Consider the following 18,084-nt stretch of genomic DNA (forward strand, 5'->3'; position numbering starts at 1 on the left):
GTTCACTCTGGAATACTAATGGTATTTTGTGATCAATTCAGGTAGCCCTACAACCTTTCCCTAAATTACTGGGAGATGCAGCTTGACAACTGTATTTACTTAGCTAGCACAATAATTAGAATCTAAAACTTTCATTTCAAGATGGCATATCACCTACCTATATAGCTCTGTCAATAAGCCATTTTCTTGGCAAAGAACTGATTGATGGTTCATTCTTAACGTGCTTGGAGAAACACATTAATAAGATAACCCATGCCTTTTTTCACTCTTTAATATCTACAGATAATCTCTATTTTAGATGACTCTAAGTAGCTAAACACGAATAAAAAAGAACACCTTTCTGGCTCATTAAGGCAAGTGCTCAAGCTGTCATTAGCATTACCTCTCTGCAAATGCAGTATGGGATATGCAGTAGGCCTTGTCTGCTGCAGAAACTAATGGCACAAAGCTACCTTTTGACGGCAAGACTAAATTTACATACTTTACATATTCAGTGAGTAAAGAATAATTTACATTAATCAAATAGGCTATGTTTGGGGGATTCCCCCTCCCCCATTTGAAATATACCTATGCACATCGCAGGCCTAGTCACCCACGACTGCATACTAAACAAATTAATTGTGCCAAAGCCAAAGGGGGCCTTTTCTCCTTATTTAATCCTACTCATTTTCTAGAACGCAATTGTAAACTATGCCTCCAAAGCAAGTCAGGCCTGAAAAGATGAGATGCTCTGGTTTTCATCCTCAGACCTGCTAGGCTGACTACCTGTCAGATAAGGTTGAAGGCAGGATTATGCCTTGAAATGCTGACAAACCATAGATTTTTATCACTAAATCAAACCTGCTGGGTTTAAACTCTGTGAACTTTAATGATTTCATATTTAATTAAAAGAACGAGATTAAACCCAAAGTGGAGGGGTGAGGGTTCTGGCAAAAGAGAATCAGGGAGTTGTTGGGGATAAGACTTCATTTTCACAAATCAAATTTCTCATTTGTAGTAAAGCAAGGTTTCCACATAGAGGAGATTCCAGGAATCACTGGGCTGCACAATACTGGAGGTTATTTAGTCTATCCCAGAATGATAATCATCTACCCTGTTCTTAAAAATCTCCACAGGAAGAGGTTCTGCATGTGTTGAGAAGGTTTCCAGCTGCTAAGGGCACAATGTCAGTTTACTGGAGAGGGAGAAAATAAAAATTGTACTTCAGCAAGTAAAAGGCAAGAATGATCTGTGCTCCAAAGGTTGCTTTTATTGTTTAATGTAAGGTGAGACAACATAATTACCAATCCTTTCAGAGTATCTTGTTTCATAATGGAAGAGTCATAAGATATTGAATTATTTAACCAGTAAGTACTCACTGACGGTCTACTCCAGCACTTGGCACACTTTCTCTGTAAAGGGCCAGGTAGGAAGTACTTTAGGCTTTGTGGGCCATAGGGTCTCTGTCACAACTGTTCATCTCTACTGTTGTAGCCCCAAAGTGGCCATAGCCAATAGATGAATGAATGAACATGGCTACAGCTCAGAAAACTTTATTCTTCTTCTTGTTATTGTTTTCAACCATTTACAAATGTAAAACTCATTCTTATATTTGGGGCCAGATTTGCCCTGTAGGCCAAAGTCTGTCAACTCCTGGTCTAGTCTATATTTAAATTATTATGTAGGGGAGAGAAAATAGTGTCAAACATGGCCACTTTTCATAATGGTTGGAGAAACAAGGATAAAAATATTAAAAGACTGGCTAATAATACAGTAAAGGGCTAAAGCATGTAGGACAGCCCATGTGGGCTAAAAGAACAGGGGTGAGGGGGACATGACTCTGTGACAGTAGAACAGTCAGAACGGGACTCATGTATCGACTAATTGTACCAGAAAGAACGAGCTGGATTAATATAGATGGAGAAGAGAAGAAAAGATAACTCCAGGTGAGGGAAATAAAATGAACCAAGATAGAGGAACATGAATTAGCAGGATTCATTTATGGAGAAGTAGAAGAAAGGCCTAATGAAGTAGTATCAATTGGAGAAATTCATTTGTTCATTCAATAGATAATTTTTGATCACTTCTGTGCCAAGCATTTTGCTAATACTAGAGATACTGTGACAATTTTAAAACTTATGCCAATCCTCAGCATCTCATTCATTTACATTTAAGGTAGAGATCTGTGATTTAAACCATAAAGGGAATCCAAATGCAAAATAAAAATCTCTTTGTGACCCATCCAAGGCCTGATCAGTTAAGTGTTCACACTTAACATCCTCTCCTAGAGAAATGGCAAAATCATGGAAACTTCCTATGAGTAATTTCCAGGGACCCTTTGAAGATTATAATTTTCAAAGGGATTATTATTTTATTGGCTTAATTCACTGGAACTGGACATAGTGTCATTAGCCCTAACAATGGAAGCCTTTTCAGCAGTGAAGTAAATTACTATGGAAAAGCCTGAAGTGTTTTTCACCAGAGATCTTTAAGAAAAGGATTTATATCTACCTGCATGAGATGACTCAGGGTCACTAATGCCTAGAGCACAGCATGAATTTTCAACTCTATGATTTGAAAACTCTTATAAGTATTCCAGTGACTATTTCCACAAATTAATCACTCAATTCTTTAAAAATGTAGTGGTGTTACTAGTCTTATTTGAGGCCAGAACTAAAAATTCAGCTACAAGTGTTCCTAGGAGTATGACGGAAGAAAATCTGAGTGATCTCATAAACCTTTTGCATGAGCCCTCAAGTGAAAGGCAACGTTGCAAGGAAATAGCAGAGCGTGTGGTTTGGAATTAGACAAACTAGACAAACTAGACAAATTACAACTGGTGTTCAGATTCGGATTCAACTGCTCACTAGCTGTGACCTTGGCCAAGCTACTTCTCTAATCCTCTATTCCTTCTCCTGTAAACTTGAGAAAATAAAAGCTAACATTCCAGAATGTTGTGAAGATGTAGTGAGATGGTTACTAATACAGTGCCTTTGCAGAAAGAAAAGGGAACTGGGTAGAATGAACAGCTTGTTTTGCCATTTGATTATCTTGAAACGTCACGTTGTACAATCATCCCATCTTGTTTAAAACAGCTCTTAGGCCAGTAGCCGATCTTGGATTAGCTCTTGTTGTGCAAGGATGATTCACCATTGTAGAAAAGAAGAAATATACAAAAAGTCTTTGAAATATGCAAAAAAAAAAAAAAGATAAGTGTTATACTGTTCCTGGAACACTGAATAAGACAAAATGATGAACAGTACATTTATAATACTGGCTCAGGATAAAAATGAGATTATAGATTAGACACAAATCACATTTTTATTTCATTGGTTATTATGCAGTTCATGATGAATGTGTTACACAATAAAGGAACAAACTGGTTATTGCCAGCATTCCATCCCAAGCTGCATTCTTGCTTCTTTCTTTGGAAAGTAGTAAGTTAATGAATAGATGCTATTTTCTATGATACGGATGTCCTTCACTATTAGAATCTATTGAATTCAGCAATGAATGCATATTCATGAATGTGCACTCTTCTCAAAACAGGGATTTAGACAGTCTACTCCATTAAACATAAGTTTATTTTTCTTCCAGGTGTCAGCCAGGGAATCAACATTTTGGTCAGTGGCCTTTACTTGATGTTTGTCCTAATGGATGCCACCTGGAAATAAAATCAACTTATGTTTAGTGGAATAGATTTTCTAACGCTCCGTTCTGAGAAGGCCATTGTTTCAGGAAGAAGTAATTAATTCTAAATATAAGAATTAAAACATAGATTCATAAACATAACTAGCTTAATTTGGTGTTGATTAAAACAAGAGTTAAACAAAAACTATATAATTTGCATTTTATTATTTATTCACATTATATTGATGATGCTAATAATTAGAGCCTGCATGCCATCATCCACTTGTCATTTTCTTAGGTGAACTGTTTATTTTGCTAATCCTACTGGGGTTTCTTGCATATTTGATGAGGCCAACTGTGTCACCCATCAGTCTGTTTGAGTTACAGCAGGTATACACAACAGATTACCTTTGTGTTGATCTAGCGATCAAAACTCCCGATCACCTAAATGGTTAATAAAAATTTTAGCTAATGTATTAGTGTTAAATAAAATATGTACATAAAACCTAACAAACTGCATATTCAAACTGCATATTCTTGGTTTCCTTTACAAGTAATGATTCAGTTTTAAAAAGCCTTTTGAAGTATTCTATTCATACTCAAGCAATAGATATACCAAAGTCAAACTTAAATAATATAGGCTTGCTAAATAGAAAACAATACACCTTGACGATAGGGATGAAACACAAGAAATAATTTTGCTAAATTTTGTTAGACCAAAAGGAATGGGGAATGGGGTGGTAAAGACCATATATATATATATATATGCTAGATTCACACAATAGTTTCTGTTTTGGGTGTTCAGTTAAGACCAACCAACATCTGAGCACCTTCTGTGTTTCCATTGCTGTGGTAAGATACTGGGGCTAACGGATATGGCATAAGTTCCTATCTCCTTACAGTCTTGTGTACTTTGAGAACCATTCTACTCTATTCACTCTAGGTGACGATGATGATTACAAAGAGGACAGTGGCAGCCATGCTCATAAGCGACCGTGGCCAGAGGCTGACATTTGGAACAGTATAATGGCCTAAGAAAAGAAAGTCTACTCCCTGGTGTGGATAATGTGACGGCCGTAGGGATACAATGTGGAAAAATCCTAAGTGGGAAATTTTTGCTTCTATTTATTGTTTTTAAAAAAGTATTCTCCTGCCAGCTTGATCTGACTGACAGCTCTTACAGACTGACCTAATGAACCTTCAGCCTGGGAGCCTTTGCATATTCCCTGATAAGCAGTGAACTCAGGTTTTACTGTAGGCATCATCTCCTAAGCCCCACTGGTCTGACTAAAGTGGCACGGCCTCCAAATACCACCACAAATAGTTAGTGAAGGCCAATCCCAGCAGAAGTGTTGTCAAACTGATTTTTCAGCTTTTCTAGTCCCTCTGCAAATCAGCTCAGATCACATTGTTCCAGGTTTAGATGAAACATCTAATTGTATATCCGCATAGAAAATACATGGTCTCTGCTAGAATTTTCCACAGGGGTAAATTATGGTATATGAAAACACCAGAGAGACACAAGGATATATGCAACTTATCTGCTTATTCCCCTGTAGACTGTGAAATATATTTTAAAGTTTAAAAAACTCTACCATTTATCTTATAGTTATTTTATTTTTCTGTTTCTTCCGTAGCTATTAGAGCCAGCTTATAAATGTACAACAGGGAAGATGAGGCATAAGGCCAGGACAGGAATGAGTCAGGACTGCGATTAACACCAAAAATGTGTCCTGTACAAAGGGAGTCCCTGGGTCACCTTTAGAAGGAGTCTTCTACACTGCATATCTTAGGTATTAAAGTCTAATTCCACCAGTAAAGTGTGCAAACCAGTATACTACTCTATTAGACAGAAGGAAGACAGTGCATTGGTTTCAGATCTTTGTGCAACAACAACAAAAAGGAATTAGTCCAAGTATTAGTAGTTTCCTAGAAATAACGAGTGACTTACCTTGGAATTAAATGAGGATCACGGGACTTTAGGGTATGGAAGCTGTGATTAACATTTCAAACTTCAGAAACCACTTTTATGTTGGACTTTTCCTATGAGTTATTCTTAAATTAAGTAAATTGATTGCTCTAAATCTTAGATAAAGGGTGTGTTCATTGGGATTGTATTTAGATAGAATTCTAATTGTAGCTTTAAAATGGTCATTCATTCCTCTTAGAAATTAGAATGACTAATCTAGACACTCATTTAAAAAAGAGGAAAAGGAAGACATTTTAATCTATAAGAAAAGAGAAAAAATATATACAACACTTTTCTCAAATCACTTTTCACATACAGCATATCTAACCCAATGATTTTGAATTTGTCTGCAGAAAGACATACAAACATATCTACACACATACACACGTGCACACACACATTTAAGCTACACAGCTGTCATGAAAAGACAGTGTCTAAGCACCAAAATGAAACCAGGTCCATCTATTTTGCTGAATTTCAACTACCCCATCTGGAGCTTCTGCCTGTATTTGTAGCACTGATTGTGTTTAACTATGGCAAAACAACAACAAAAAACAACACCTACACACAAGAATTAGTTAAACTGTCTGGTTCAGGAGGAGATCCATGGCAAGGTTTACTCTTCCTTCTTCTCAAAGCTCTAAATTCATCTACTTAGTTTCTTGTGTGTACAAAGCACTTCAATCTATATTTTTCTATGTGGGCATAAGAAAAAGTATACTGATCATGGGTCAGAGTAGCTGACCAAATTATTTTAAGTCTCATAACTGGCTAACTACGGACTGAACTGGGCATTTGTATATACTTTCTTATAATTTTGATACTATAAGTCATGTGAATGATTTTTTAAATAACCTCCATGTGTTGGTAAATGAGATCTATCCTCACTAACGTAGTTGCTTTGGGAATTACAGAATCAAGTAATGATGGTGTGAAACATTTGTGAAGTGCCTCTTTGGGATATATTTAGAGCCAGCCTCACATTCTTCTGAATAGTCTCAGCAAATCTTTGATCTTTTGTAGTAGGTTTGAGTTCTGGAAAACAGATGAGTATTTCAGAGCCAAATAGAATAAATAAGCTGGGTAATTAAGCTGTGTAATACTAATGTTTTGTTAAAAGCTAGGTGCGACTATAAAGAAATGATACTGAATTTCTTCTTTAGCTCAAATCATGGCACTTTGAAGAACATTTATTGGGATAAATCAATTCTTGTTGGTTTGGTAATAAAAGCAATATATTCATTAAGATATAATAAATGCATAAATATATAGGTACATGTGCGTGTGCATGTGAGTGGCAGAATTCTAAAGTTAGACAGGATCATTTATCTTACAGATAAGGAAATGGAGGCCCAGCATTTTCTATTCTCCTAGTGAAGTAGCCAGCTTATAGTAAAGTGCTTATTAAATGGTAAAATATTATCTATGCAGCCAAAACAATGATCTATGGAGAAATACACAGTGTGTTTGAAAACAGCATTAGTGCTAGGATGATGGGTATAGCAAACAGACCATTTGCTTGCCCTTCCTATACTTCTTGAAGAATCTGCTCTTCCAAACAGTCCCTGCAAGAGGCAGCCATCCTATGGACCCTGTGATCTTATCCCTCCCTGGTTGATTGTACATAGGTTGAACACCTGACTCAAGGGGAATAAATCCATAGGCTAGGCTGCGCCAGTTAGGTTCTGTCACAAGAATCTGCACTCAAAGGGACCAATGTCACATAAAGATAGGCACTTGAAGAAAGGGTCACGCTGTATCACAGCTGTTGGCAGTCATCTTCAAACAAAGGAAACCAATGAAGAAAAAGAGGAGACAGAGATGAGTGAGACCATGGGAAGGCCAGAGAAAGCAACTTATATTTCTAACTTGCCAGTTTTGGTTCCAGCCCAAGGCACACTGTGGTCTAACTGTTGTTTCCTGTCCTTGGATGTCCAAAAGGTCACCTACCATATCCTTGGAGAAATCCCCCTTCACTCAAGCTAGCTTTACTAGATTTCTCTTCCTTTTAACTAAGCAAGCCCAGAGACAATGTGTTATTGGGCTACTATTCCCTCTTTTAGCTTTTTAATAAAAAAATTAGAAAAACAATTTTTAAACTGTTCAAGGAATGGCTGAATGCCCAGAAAGATTAAAGTGATTCCCTCCAAGTCATTCACATAGTGACAAGTTAGAAACCAGATCTCCAAACTCACCACACAGTACCTATCAGTAGAGTATGCCATTTCAGAGCATAGACCTGGGAGCTACATGACCTTGGGAATCTTACTTAACCTCTCCTTGCCTCAGTTTCCCCCTCTATAAAAGGGGGTATAATAATAGTACTTAATAAATAGGGTTGATGTGAGAAATTAGTTATCATATGACACAAGTAGTAATAGCTGATTGAACCTGGGTAGGAACCTGACCTAAAGGGCAGCCATCCTAGGCTCTGGTACAGAAAATATAGGAGGGGCTAGGTGCACCAAATAACATTCCTCACACAGGAATGTGGAATTGGGACCCAAGAGTCTTTGTCAGGGTGTAGAAGGGGCAGTTAGACTGGGGTAAGTAAAGTCTCCCCCCAAGCACAGGATAAGCAAAGTACTCCACTCCCCCCCCCCCAAAAAAAAAAGCCCATGAACTCATGCTGTGGAGGACCTGAGAACCACTTTGAATATAAAACAAAGATCCCACTTCTGGGGACCTGGCTCTAGATGTACAACATTTCTTGTCCTCAATTCCCTTGAGCCTCTCTGTATCTCTTCAATAAATACTCAGTTTAAATAGTTTTTTGTTTCTTGAAATCAAAAGAGACAAAATTAAGTAAAATACTTATTAATATTAGCTTACCTTTTAGTATGAACATGAAAAGTAATGACATACACAGGGCATAGGCGGTCAGGGATGGCCCATATGCCTTCCATCTCAAACATGTTTTTCCAGTGTTCTCGCACTGTTTTCCTGCATCGTCAACACAATACCCGCATTTCTCTCTTTCTGGGTAAAAGTGCTTTATCACCATCTTACCACCAGGAACTAAATGGCACAGGTCTTAAGAACGAGTAATTAATTATTCTATATCCATTTAGAGTCATTGGATTCATTTTGTTTAACATGATAGAGAATAGTTTAAGCCTACATTCTTCCAATTAAAATGTGAAAATGTTCCTTACTGAGACCAAACTCTAGCATATGTTCTATAATTAGCACCCTGAAAATAATTTTTAAAACAGCAAACCAGCAACCTGAGCACAAACCAGAAGAAAAACAAGACGACTGCAAATTGTAAACAACTTCAGATGATTTATAGGGAGAGAATTCTACAAAGCTTCCTTAACGTCAGGATATAAACAGTTTTTAGTGCTATTTAGTTAAATGATAATTATAAAACTCATTGAACTGAATGAGAATTAGGATTGTCAGACAAATGCTTGTAAGGGGTTAATTAATTCATATGAACCACACAGCTCAGCTGAAAATGGGCTCATTATTCTAAACCACCAACTTTGTTTCTCAGTACTGTCCTTTCTCTATCAGATTCACCCTGTTACACCCCCATCCCCAGTAGCAAATGTCAGGAGACAGAAATATTTAAAAGGAAATGTGAGCTAAAGGCATTTTACAAGGGTACATCGGGGGGCACAAAGATGTCTGCTGGAACACTGAAATGGAAGGATCATTTATTAGTACACAATGGTTCATAACATCCCAAAGGGTTCAATATTTTCATTACACACACAAACAGACCCCCCTCCTCCTTTTCAAATGCCTCATTACAGCTAAGCCTGGAGCTCTTTTCTTAAAAAGCTTTCCTCTGAAATTATTAATAATTTGAAGTTCCTTACGGGCCAAGAGTATTATTACAGTCAAAATGCATCAATATGTATATATACTTATATATTCTCTTTTATGCTATTTTAAATAACAAAGTATTTAGTGGGAACAGTAAAGAATTTATAAGCTATATACAGAAAAGCCTAGAGGAAGATGGCAATATCCCAGGCTCTAAGGCAACGGCTCTTGAAGCTTATTAGGTGGCTATAGGAGACTATAATAGGATTATGAGTTTTGGTTTAGCCTGTCCATCATTTCAAAATCCCCGTAACTAAAGGGAATATCTTCATAGGGGTCTCAGTTTAATATTGAAGCTGCCTTTTTTAATTCTTCCTATTTTATAACGCTGAGTGCTAATTAGTTCCATCCACTTTCTTCAGGCTTGTCAATAAGGCAACTTGGAAGCCAAGAACCTGCTGAATTATGGATTAACCAGTTCTGTAACAGCGTGTTCAAGCAACCTAGTTAGCTACTCCAAAGCATAATGTTATCATGGGTACAGGAGAGCACAAAACACTCTTTTGTTATTCTCTGCTTAAAAGCAGAAAAATAACTCCTTAGAAGTAAACTGCTTATTTTGGATGTGTTAATGAACATTTTGGATACGTAAACTAAAATAAATAACATTTATTTTCATGTGCGTCTGACATTGCCTATCACATTCACAACATCCACAATGTCTGCTACAGAAAATGACAAACTAGTCTTAAATTTTTTTTTGCACATACCATGCAAACAAATTTGAAAGGCAGCAAAGATTGGGAGATTGAATCTGACTAGCATGAGTTCCCTCGTCTATCCTCACTTTTATTGAACCTTCACGCTAACCTCCCTGAGCCTTCCCATCACTTTCCTACTTTTGGCATTTCAATCGACTCCTTTCTTCTGCAGCTAGACTCTAGAATCAGTCCCTTAGTATCATAAATTCTAGAGTGAGAAGGAATGTTAGAGATAAACTGATGTTTATCAGTTTATCAAGGGAATTAACTGAGATCCAAAGGTCAAGTGACTTATTCGAGGGTCATACAAGCTAGGTGATTGTAGAGGTGAAAAATGAACCAAAGTCTCCTGATTCCCTCTTCAATGCTCCTTCACTTCTACATCACAACCATCCCACTCTGGCCTCACTAGGCTACTGAGCTACTCCTCCAATAACCTGGGATCCCCCTCCCCAGACATTCCTTTCCTTAGGTTCCAGGAATCGAGCTATGATAGAGTAAGGACAAAACTCAACTTGGCTGTATCTACTCTGTGCTCCCTGGCTTACGCCCCAAGTGTGTACAAACTCCCCTTGTGTCCACAGGCTTCCAACTCTACCTTCCTTTCCTCATTCCTAAAGGATGATCTTGATTTCTACCTTGTTGTCTGAATGAGTCTGTCTCCCAAACGTTTCACCATCTGCTTTCGCCTAGACATCAATTACCTTCTCTGCTGTCCATCTTCATGGTAGAAACAGCTTTCCTTTTCTTGCCTCCTAAAGGTTAACGCTCCTACACTTATTTCCTTCCTCCTGAGCACCTTCCATCTCTCCTTCTTAACTGCTGCCATTTCTTTAAACCCAAACTAATAAAAATAATTGATAATAATGAATAATGCAGTAATAACAACTAGCTAGTATATACAAAGTGCTTATTATGTACTAGGCATCATTTAAGGTACTTTGCAAGTATTAATTCATTTAGTCCTCATAATAACCTATGAGGTAGGTATTACTATCATGCTCATTTTATAGATAACAAAACTGAAATACAGAGTGCTTAAGTAACTTGCCCAAGATACACAACTAGGAAGCAGCAATGCTAGGATCTGAACCCAGACAGCTCAGCTCCAGATTCTGTGCTCCAAATCATCACACTGCCTCTTTAGTATGTATCTCATCTATACCATCACTTATTACCTCCATTACGTTGGGCAACTTACTGAACTTCTTGGAGACTCAGTTTCTTTATATGTAAAATGAGAATAATATTGCTACTCTTGTAGGATTGATATGAGAATCAAGTGAACGAGAGAATATATGTAATCCACCATGCCTGGCATATACGAAGCATTCAGTAAATAACAGTTAATTTAATAGTGATGACATTAATAGTAATAAGAACCAAGCCTTGATTTTACTAAAAAAAAATTCAGATATTTCTCCCAGAGGGAGACAAGCTTTATTATGTGTTTAAGAACTGCTTACCTTATAAAGCAGAAACAAACACACCATTGTAAAGCAATTATACTCCAATAAAGATGTTAAAAAAAAAAAAAAGAACTGCTTACCAAGGACTATTCTAAGCACTTGACCAGTGTTAACTCATTTAGTCCTCAAAACAACCATCAGGTGAATCCTACTATCATTTCCATCTTATATATGAGAAAACTGAGACACAGAAGCAATTAACTTCTCCAAGGTCACAAAGCTAGAAAGGGGCAGAACCAAGATTTGGACCCAAGCAGTCTACCTCCAGAGTCTATGATAGGCAGATTTCAATGTAACAGTTTGTTGCAGGAGGGCAAACTTGAGATACCCATGTCCTGGTAGAATAGCATAGACACATACAGCCACCGTAAGTATGTAAAGGTACCATCTAGTGTAGTTCCCCAAACTTTTCAACTCAAGAGAATTACCTGGAGACTAAAAAAAAAAAAAAAAAAGAATCATGGACCCCATTCCATACCTACTAAGTCAGACTCTGGGAATGGTGACCAGTAGAAGTTAATAGAGGAGCAAATCAGAATCACTTAGGAAGCTTTTTCAAAATCCCCATGCCTAGAACCCACCCCTGGAGATTCTGCTTCAGCATATTCATGGTGGTTCCCAGACCTCACTTGTTACCTTTGGGGGATGCTAGGGAGCCAACAAACCATTCTGAAAACAAACCATTTGTAAATAAAGGGAAAAACAAGCATTTATCCTGCCTCCTCTGTACAAAATATACTTCGATGTAACCAAATGGCTGATGAGGGGACATTGCTCTCTACAGAAGTATTCCAAATAATAAAAAAGGAGGGAAAGATAGAATATCACTCTTTTGAATTCACGGATCTAGGCAATGATTGTCAATAGCTGCCAATATAAGAAGAGCCAACCAGCCATCAGGTGCTCCATTATAAAATGACACACCTATAACTACAAGGAGGTCTTGCTCAAAATATGGAACCTGAATCTGATCAAGCTTTTATATCTAAGTTTATAGGAAATGTATGGAGTGGGTGGGGTGGGGGGCAGGCAAGGATATATGTAAATGATACCACTGGGATGCAATAAGCAAACTACAAACTCTATCAGATAAATGACCTGGTTGCTTCAGCAAAAACAATTTTGAGAATTATAGTTAAAAAACGTATAATTAAAGTATAATTATACAAATTATAATTAAAGTATAATTATATAAATTATAATTAAATTAAAATTATAATTTTAAAAGAGAGAGAGAAAGAGAAATGTAGTAGCCAGCCTCCAAGACGACTGCCCAATTATCCTCACCCTTTGGTGTTCATGTTCTAGTGTATTTCTCTCCCACATTGTTTCTGGGTTGGTCTGTATGACTAATAGAATATGCCAGAAGTGCTGTTATATCATTTCCAAGGTTAGGATATAGAAAGTACTGCGGCTTCCTCTTTGCTCTCTCTTAGATCACTCACTCTTGGGGAAGCCAGCTGCCATGTTGTGAAGAGACTCAAGATACCCTACAGAGAGGCCCACACGGTGAAGATGTGAGCTTGAAAGCCCGTTCTTCAGCCTCAGTCGAGCCCACAGACTACTGCAGCCCTGGCGAACATCCTGACTGTCACTTAATGAGAGACAATGAGACAGACTAAGCTGCTCTCAAGTTCCTGACACAGAAACTTTGAGATAATAAATATTTGTTATTTTAAGCTGCTAAGTTTTGAGGATAATTTATGTAGCAACTGATAACTAATACAAGAGGGATCTCACAGTTTTTTTTTAAAGAAATAATTTAATTTATATTTTTATACAGCAGGTTCTTATTAGTTATCTATTTTATACATATTAGTGTATATGGGATGAATTGGGGGGATCTCACAGTTTAAAAGAACAATAATAATAAATAGAACTTATTTAGTTCCTGATTCAAACAGGAAAGGGGGGGAGTAGTAGACAATCAACAAAATGTGAAAACTAGACATTTGTTATTAAGGAACCTTTTTTTTTTTTTGGATACATGCACCCCAATGTTCATAGCAGCACTATTTACAATAGCCGAGACATGGAAGCAACCTAAGAATCCATCGACAGATGAATGGATAAAGATGTAGTGTATATGTGTGTATGTGTATACACACACACACATACACACACACACACACACACACACACACACAATGGAATATTACTCAGTCATAAAAAAAGAATGAAACATGGATGGACCTAGACATGATCATACTAAGTGAAGTAAGTCAGACAGAGAAAGACAAATATCATGATATCACTTATATGTGGAAACTTAAAAAATGGTACAAATGAACTTATTTACAAAACAGAAACAGACTCAGACATAGACAACAAACTTATGGTTACCAAAGGGGAAAGGGAGGGGGGAGAGATAAAACAGGAGTTTGGGATTAGCAGATATGACTACTATATATAAAATAGATAAACAACAAAGACATACTGTATAGCACAGGGAATTATATTCAACATCTTTTAATAAACCATAACAGAAAAGAATCTGAAAAGAATATATATATGTATATGTATATATATGTATTTCTCTCTCTCTCTCTATATATATATATATACACATATATATATATACAGACACACACACACACACACACACACACATATATATATATATCTGAATCACTTTGCTGTACACCAGAAATTAATACAACATTGTAAATCAACTATACTTCAATTAAAAAAAAAATTAAAGAACACTTTTTTGGGGGATAAGGCATGATAATATTATTTGGTTATGTTAAAAATAATCCTTATATTTTGTGGATAGATATGGAAATGTTTACAGATAAAAATTAAAAAGTAATGTCTAGGATTTGCTTGGGAATATCCAAGAGTGGGAGTATAGATGGAACAAGATTCAAGAGGAACTGATCATTGTTGAAGCTGGGTGCTGAGTTCATTATATTGTTCTATTTGGTACGTATTTGAAAATTTCAAAATAAAGAGTAAGGGGGAAAAATAAGGACTGGCTGGCCATCAAGGCGCCATATCAGATGAAGCAATTCCAGCTAAACCACCCAATATGGAGAGGCAATTTCCCAATCCATACCTTGTACATACATACAGAGATATATATATATGTGTGTGTGTGTGTGTGTGTGTGTGTGTGTGTGTGTGTGTGGAGGAGGTAAGAGCGGTGAGATGAGGAGCATAATGTGGGCCTCGGGAAGGGGGACTGAGGGAAAATGAGGGAACTTGGAAGACTAGGTCATTTACTAAGATTGACAGGTGTGAGTTTCAGTTTGCAGGATTGGGGAGAGTACAGCAAATCTGAAAAAGCCACCAATGCATGTGACTCAGTGAATAATGAATAAGGAGATTGCTAAGCAATAATGAAGACTCAATTAATGCTACAAGGATACTGCATACATAAAATATGAAGATAGGGCTTCCCTGGTGGCGCAGTGGTTGAGATTCCACCTGCCGATGCAGGGGACACGGGTTCGTGCCCCGGTCTGGGAAGATCCCACATGCCGCGGAGCGGCTGGGCCCGTGAGCCATGGCCGCTGAGCCTGCACGTCCGGAGCCTGTGCTCCGCAACGGGAGAGGCCACAACAGTGAGAGGCCTGCGTACCGCAAAAAAAAAGAAGATAATATTTGAGATTCTTCCACGAGGGTCATGAATTCATTTTTAGTATTTATTTTGTTTTGTTGTTGTTGTTTGATTTGTATCTTTAGGAGGAGAGGATTGAGGAGCAACTGGGCTTCAACTGTAACATGACTAGCAGAGAGATATGATTCTAAATATAAATAAATAATACAGAATAAATAAATATTCTGTATGTTGTATATGTTTTTCCCAGGAAACTTTCCAAATAGCTTGAATAATTTATGGTTTGATTTGAATACTTTGCAATAGTTTGGAAATATGTAAATATTTTGTAAATAAGTAAATATGTAAATATTTTGTCTCTTACTTTGTGAAAGTCTGAGAAAGCAAGGGTCAACCAGCAAAGACAAAATCAAACAGTAAAAACCTCATATTTGAGAAAAGAAGATATGTTTTAATATCTAACTGGGCCATTTACAAAATAATAAAGACAATCACTGAAACATTTGTTCCCATGGCCATCTGAGAATAATCCCTCAATAAATAACTATGGACACTTAGGAAAAAAAGCTTAGATATAATAATATTGCATAATTTAATAGGACAAATAGCTGTAGAGCAATTTCATTTTAAAATAGAAAAAAACTAAAATGATATCTCAGCTATCCAGAAACTTCAGAAAATGCGTTGGTCCGGATTGCTGAGGGTTTATAAATTTTAAATAGCAACGTTTTTTTAGCTTAGTTATTTTGTATAGAAATGCTTTGAAGATGTATTATACACTTTGCTGCCTTCATAAAGGGAATCTACTAAAAATACATCTTTGCTGATTCACATAATTATCATGAACATCAAAGACTGTGCTGCTCTCTAAATCCACCAAGGTCCTCGGGGCATACTTGAGGTATGTCTATTTGTTTCTTTAAATACACCAGAATTACTCTGTGTTTAAAGTTCTTTTTCATGTTTAAATTATTATTTTATTAAATCCAATGATATAATCAGCACATGGTCACGACAGAATATTTTGAAAAGTAGAAAGTAAAAATCACCCATAATACCATGACATAGCCACAAAGCCTGTTAATATTTTGACATATTTCATTCTGATTTCTTTTTAGAAACTATATACATATATTTTGCTTAGCCGAGATCAATTATACCCAGTTTTGTATCCTGTGCTTCTGCTTTGTAAGATGTTACCTGCTTTGCGAATTAGTTCATCTCCTCTACTGGAGTCAGCATATTAGCTATCATTTCTTATTGCTGCCAGTGGGTCCTAACATAACTGTCCCTCTCCCAATCCTACTACGCTGTTTCCCAATTGCTGGGGGATGAAAAACCAGAAAACCCAATTTCACAGAACTGTGTCTAACAGAAGAATAAATAGATTTGAGCGAGGGACTGGGAAAGCTGTCTTCAGATGAAAGTCCACGTGCTATTGTTTAGGGACTTGATCACATTCCTTTTGCACATTCCTTTTGTTTTTGCTTACTTTCAGGCTTATGGCCATGTTTTGAAGAGACAGACGCCATTTCCAGGTAGGCATGATTGCTGAATAGCTGAATTTCAGAGAAGTGAAGTGTTACTGTACTGTAATGCCAACTAATACCATAAATTGAATGCATGAGTCTGATCTACCATCTTTCTGGTACACAGACAAGAAAGGACCCACTCCAATTCATTCTTGCTGAATAAGCAGCGACAATCTACATCATCTCTCTTCAGAAGAATGAATTGCTTACACATCTGTGTTCCTACACCACCATGTATTCACTTCAATATTAAATCATATTGTATTACACTAGGTGGAAGCAAGTAAAATGAACATTGTTTTGCAGATCAAAAATTGGCATTCATATGGCTCAACCTAATGGTTAATTTCATGTGTCTCTCTTGTCCACACTAGATAGTAAGTACCCTTGGGGGAAGGTCCATCTTGGTGCCCTAAAGGTCTGGCTATAATAAATACTGAAAATATTTCTTTAAACAATGTGAAAAACAGGTAGATTGGTCTAGATTTGGATATCTAGATCTATCTAACTATCTATCTACCTATCTATCTAAAAACCAGCAATTACAGGTTTTATGCTGACTTGACCCAGGTAAATGATGCTTTGTACCTGGTAAGTAATAAAGAATTCTCACTTCACTTCGTTTATTTTATTTTTTTAAGATAATGCAGTGGATCAACTTTATTCCCCCTTCTAATTGCTTTTTTATTTTTTCGTCTATTGCTTGGAGATGTTCTTCTCATAAGCCTTCTTTTCCCCCCAGCTTTACTGAGATATAATCAACCTATAACATAACGTATGCTTCAGGTGTACAACACGATGATTTGATATACATATATATTGTGAAATGATCCATCACCTCACGTAGTTATCATTTTGTTGATGTTGTTGACATTTAGGATTTACTCCTTTAGCACCTCTCAAGTATACAATCCAGTATTGTTAACTGTAGTCACCATGCTGCACATTAGATCCCCAGAACTTATTTCACCTTCTATCTGAAAGTTTATACTCTTTGACCAACATCTTATTTCCCACACTCCCCAGCCCCTGGCAACCACTAATCTACACTTTTTTTCTATGAGTTCACCTTTTTAATATTCCACGTGCAAGTGAGATCATACAGTATTTGTCATTCTCTGCCTGACTTATTTCACTTAGCATAATGTCCTCCATTTGGTCTGTAGTGTTATTCAAGTCCACTATTTCCTTAATGATTTTCTGTCTAGATGATCTATCCAATGTTGGAAGTGGGTACTGAAGTTCCCTAACATTACTGCATTGCTGTCTATTTCTCCCTTTAGTTGTTAATATTTGCTTTAAATATTTAGGTGCTCCAACGTTGGGTGCATATATATTCATAATTGTTATATTCTCTTGATGAATTGACACCTTTGTCACTATATAGTGACCTCCTTCATTGCTTGTG

The 18,084-nt window shown here is 36.9% G+C and overlaps 1 protein-coding gene across 5 annotated transcripts in view; it reads right to left on the minus strand.

Moving 5' to 3' along the window:
• DIAPH2 (diaphanous related formin 2) overlaps positions 1–18,084 on the minus strand; it is an 891,422-nt gene that overhangs the window by 126,773 nt on the left and 746,565 nt on the right. Inside the window, exon 28 of one of the 5 annotated variants that reach the window (XM_067724060.1) lies at positions 1,230–3,160. The exons of the other annotated variants lie outside the window; for them this stretch is intronic. Within the exon in view, the coding sequence (XP_067580161.1) occupies positions 3,126–3,160 (35 nt within the window). The 3' untranslated portion in view covers positions 1,230–3,125. Of the gene's footprint in view, positions 1–1,229; positions 3,161–18,084 lie in introns of those variants that run through there. 5 annotated transcript variants of the gene reach the window in all.

The sequence above is a fragment of the Pseudorca crassidens genome, chromosome X (genome assembly GCF_039906515.1).
Source record: "Pseudorca crassidens isolate mPseCra1 chromosome X, mPseCra1.hap1, whole genome shotgun sequence".
NCBI classification, from domain to species: domain Eukaryota; kingdom Metazoa; phylum Chordata; class Mammalia; order Artiodactyla; family Delphinidae; genus Pseudorca; species Pseudorca crassidens.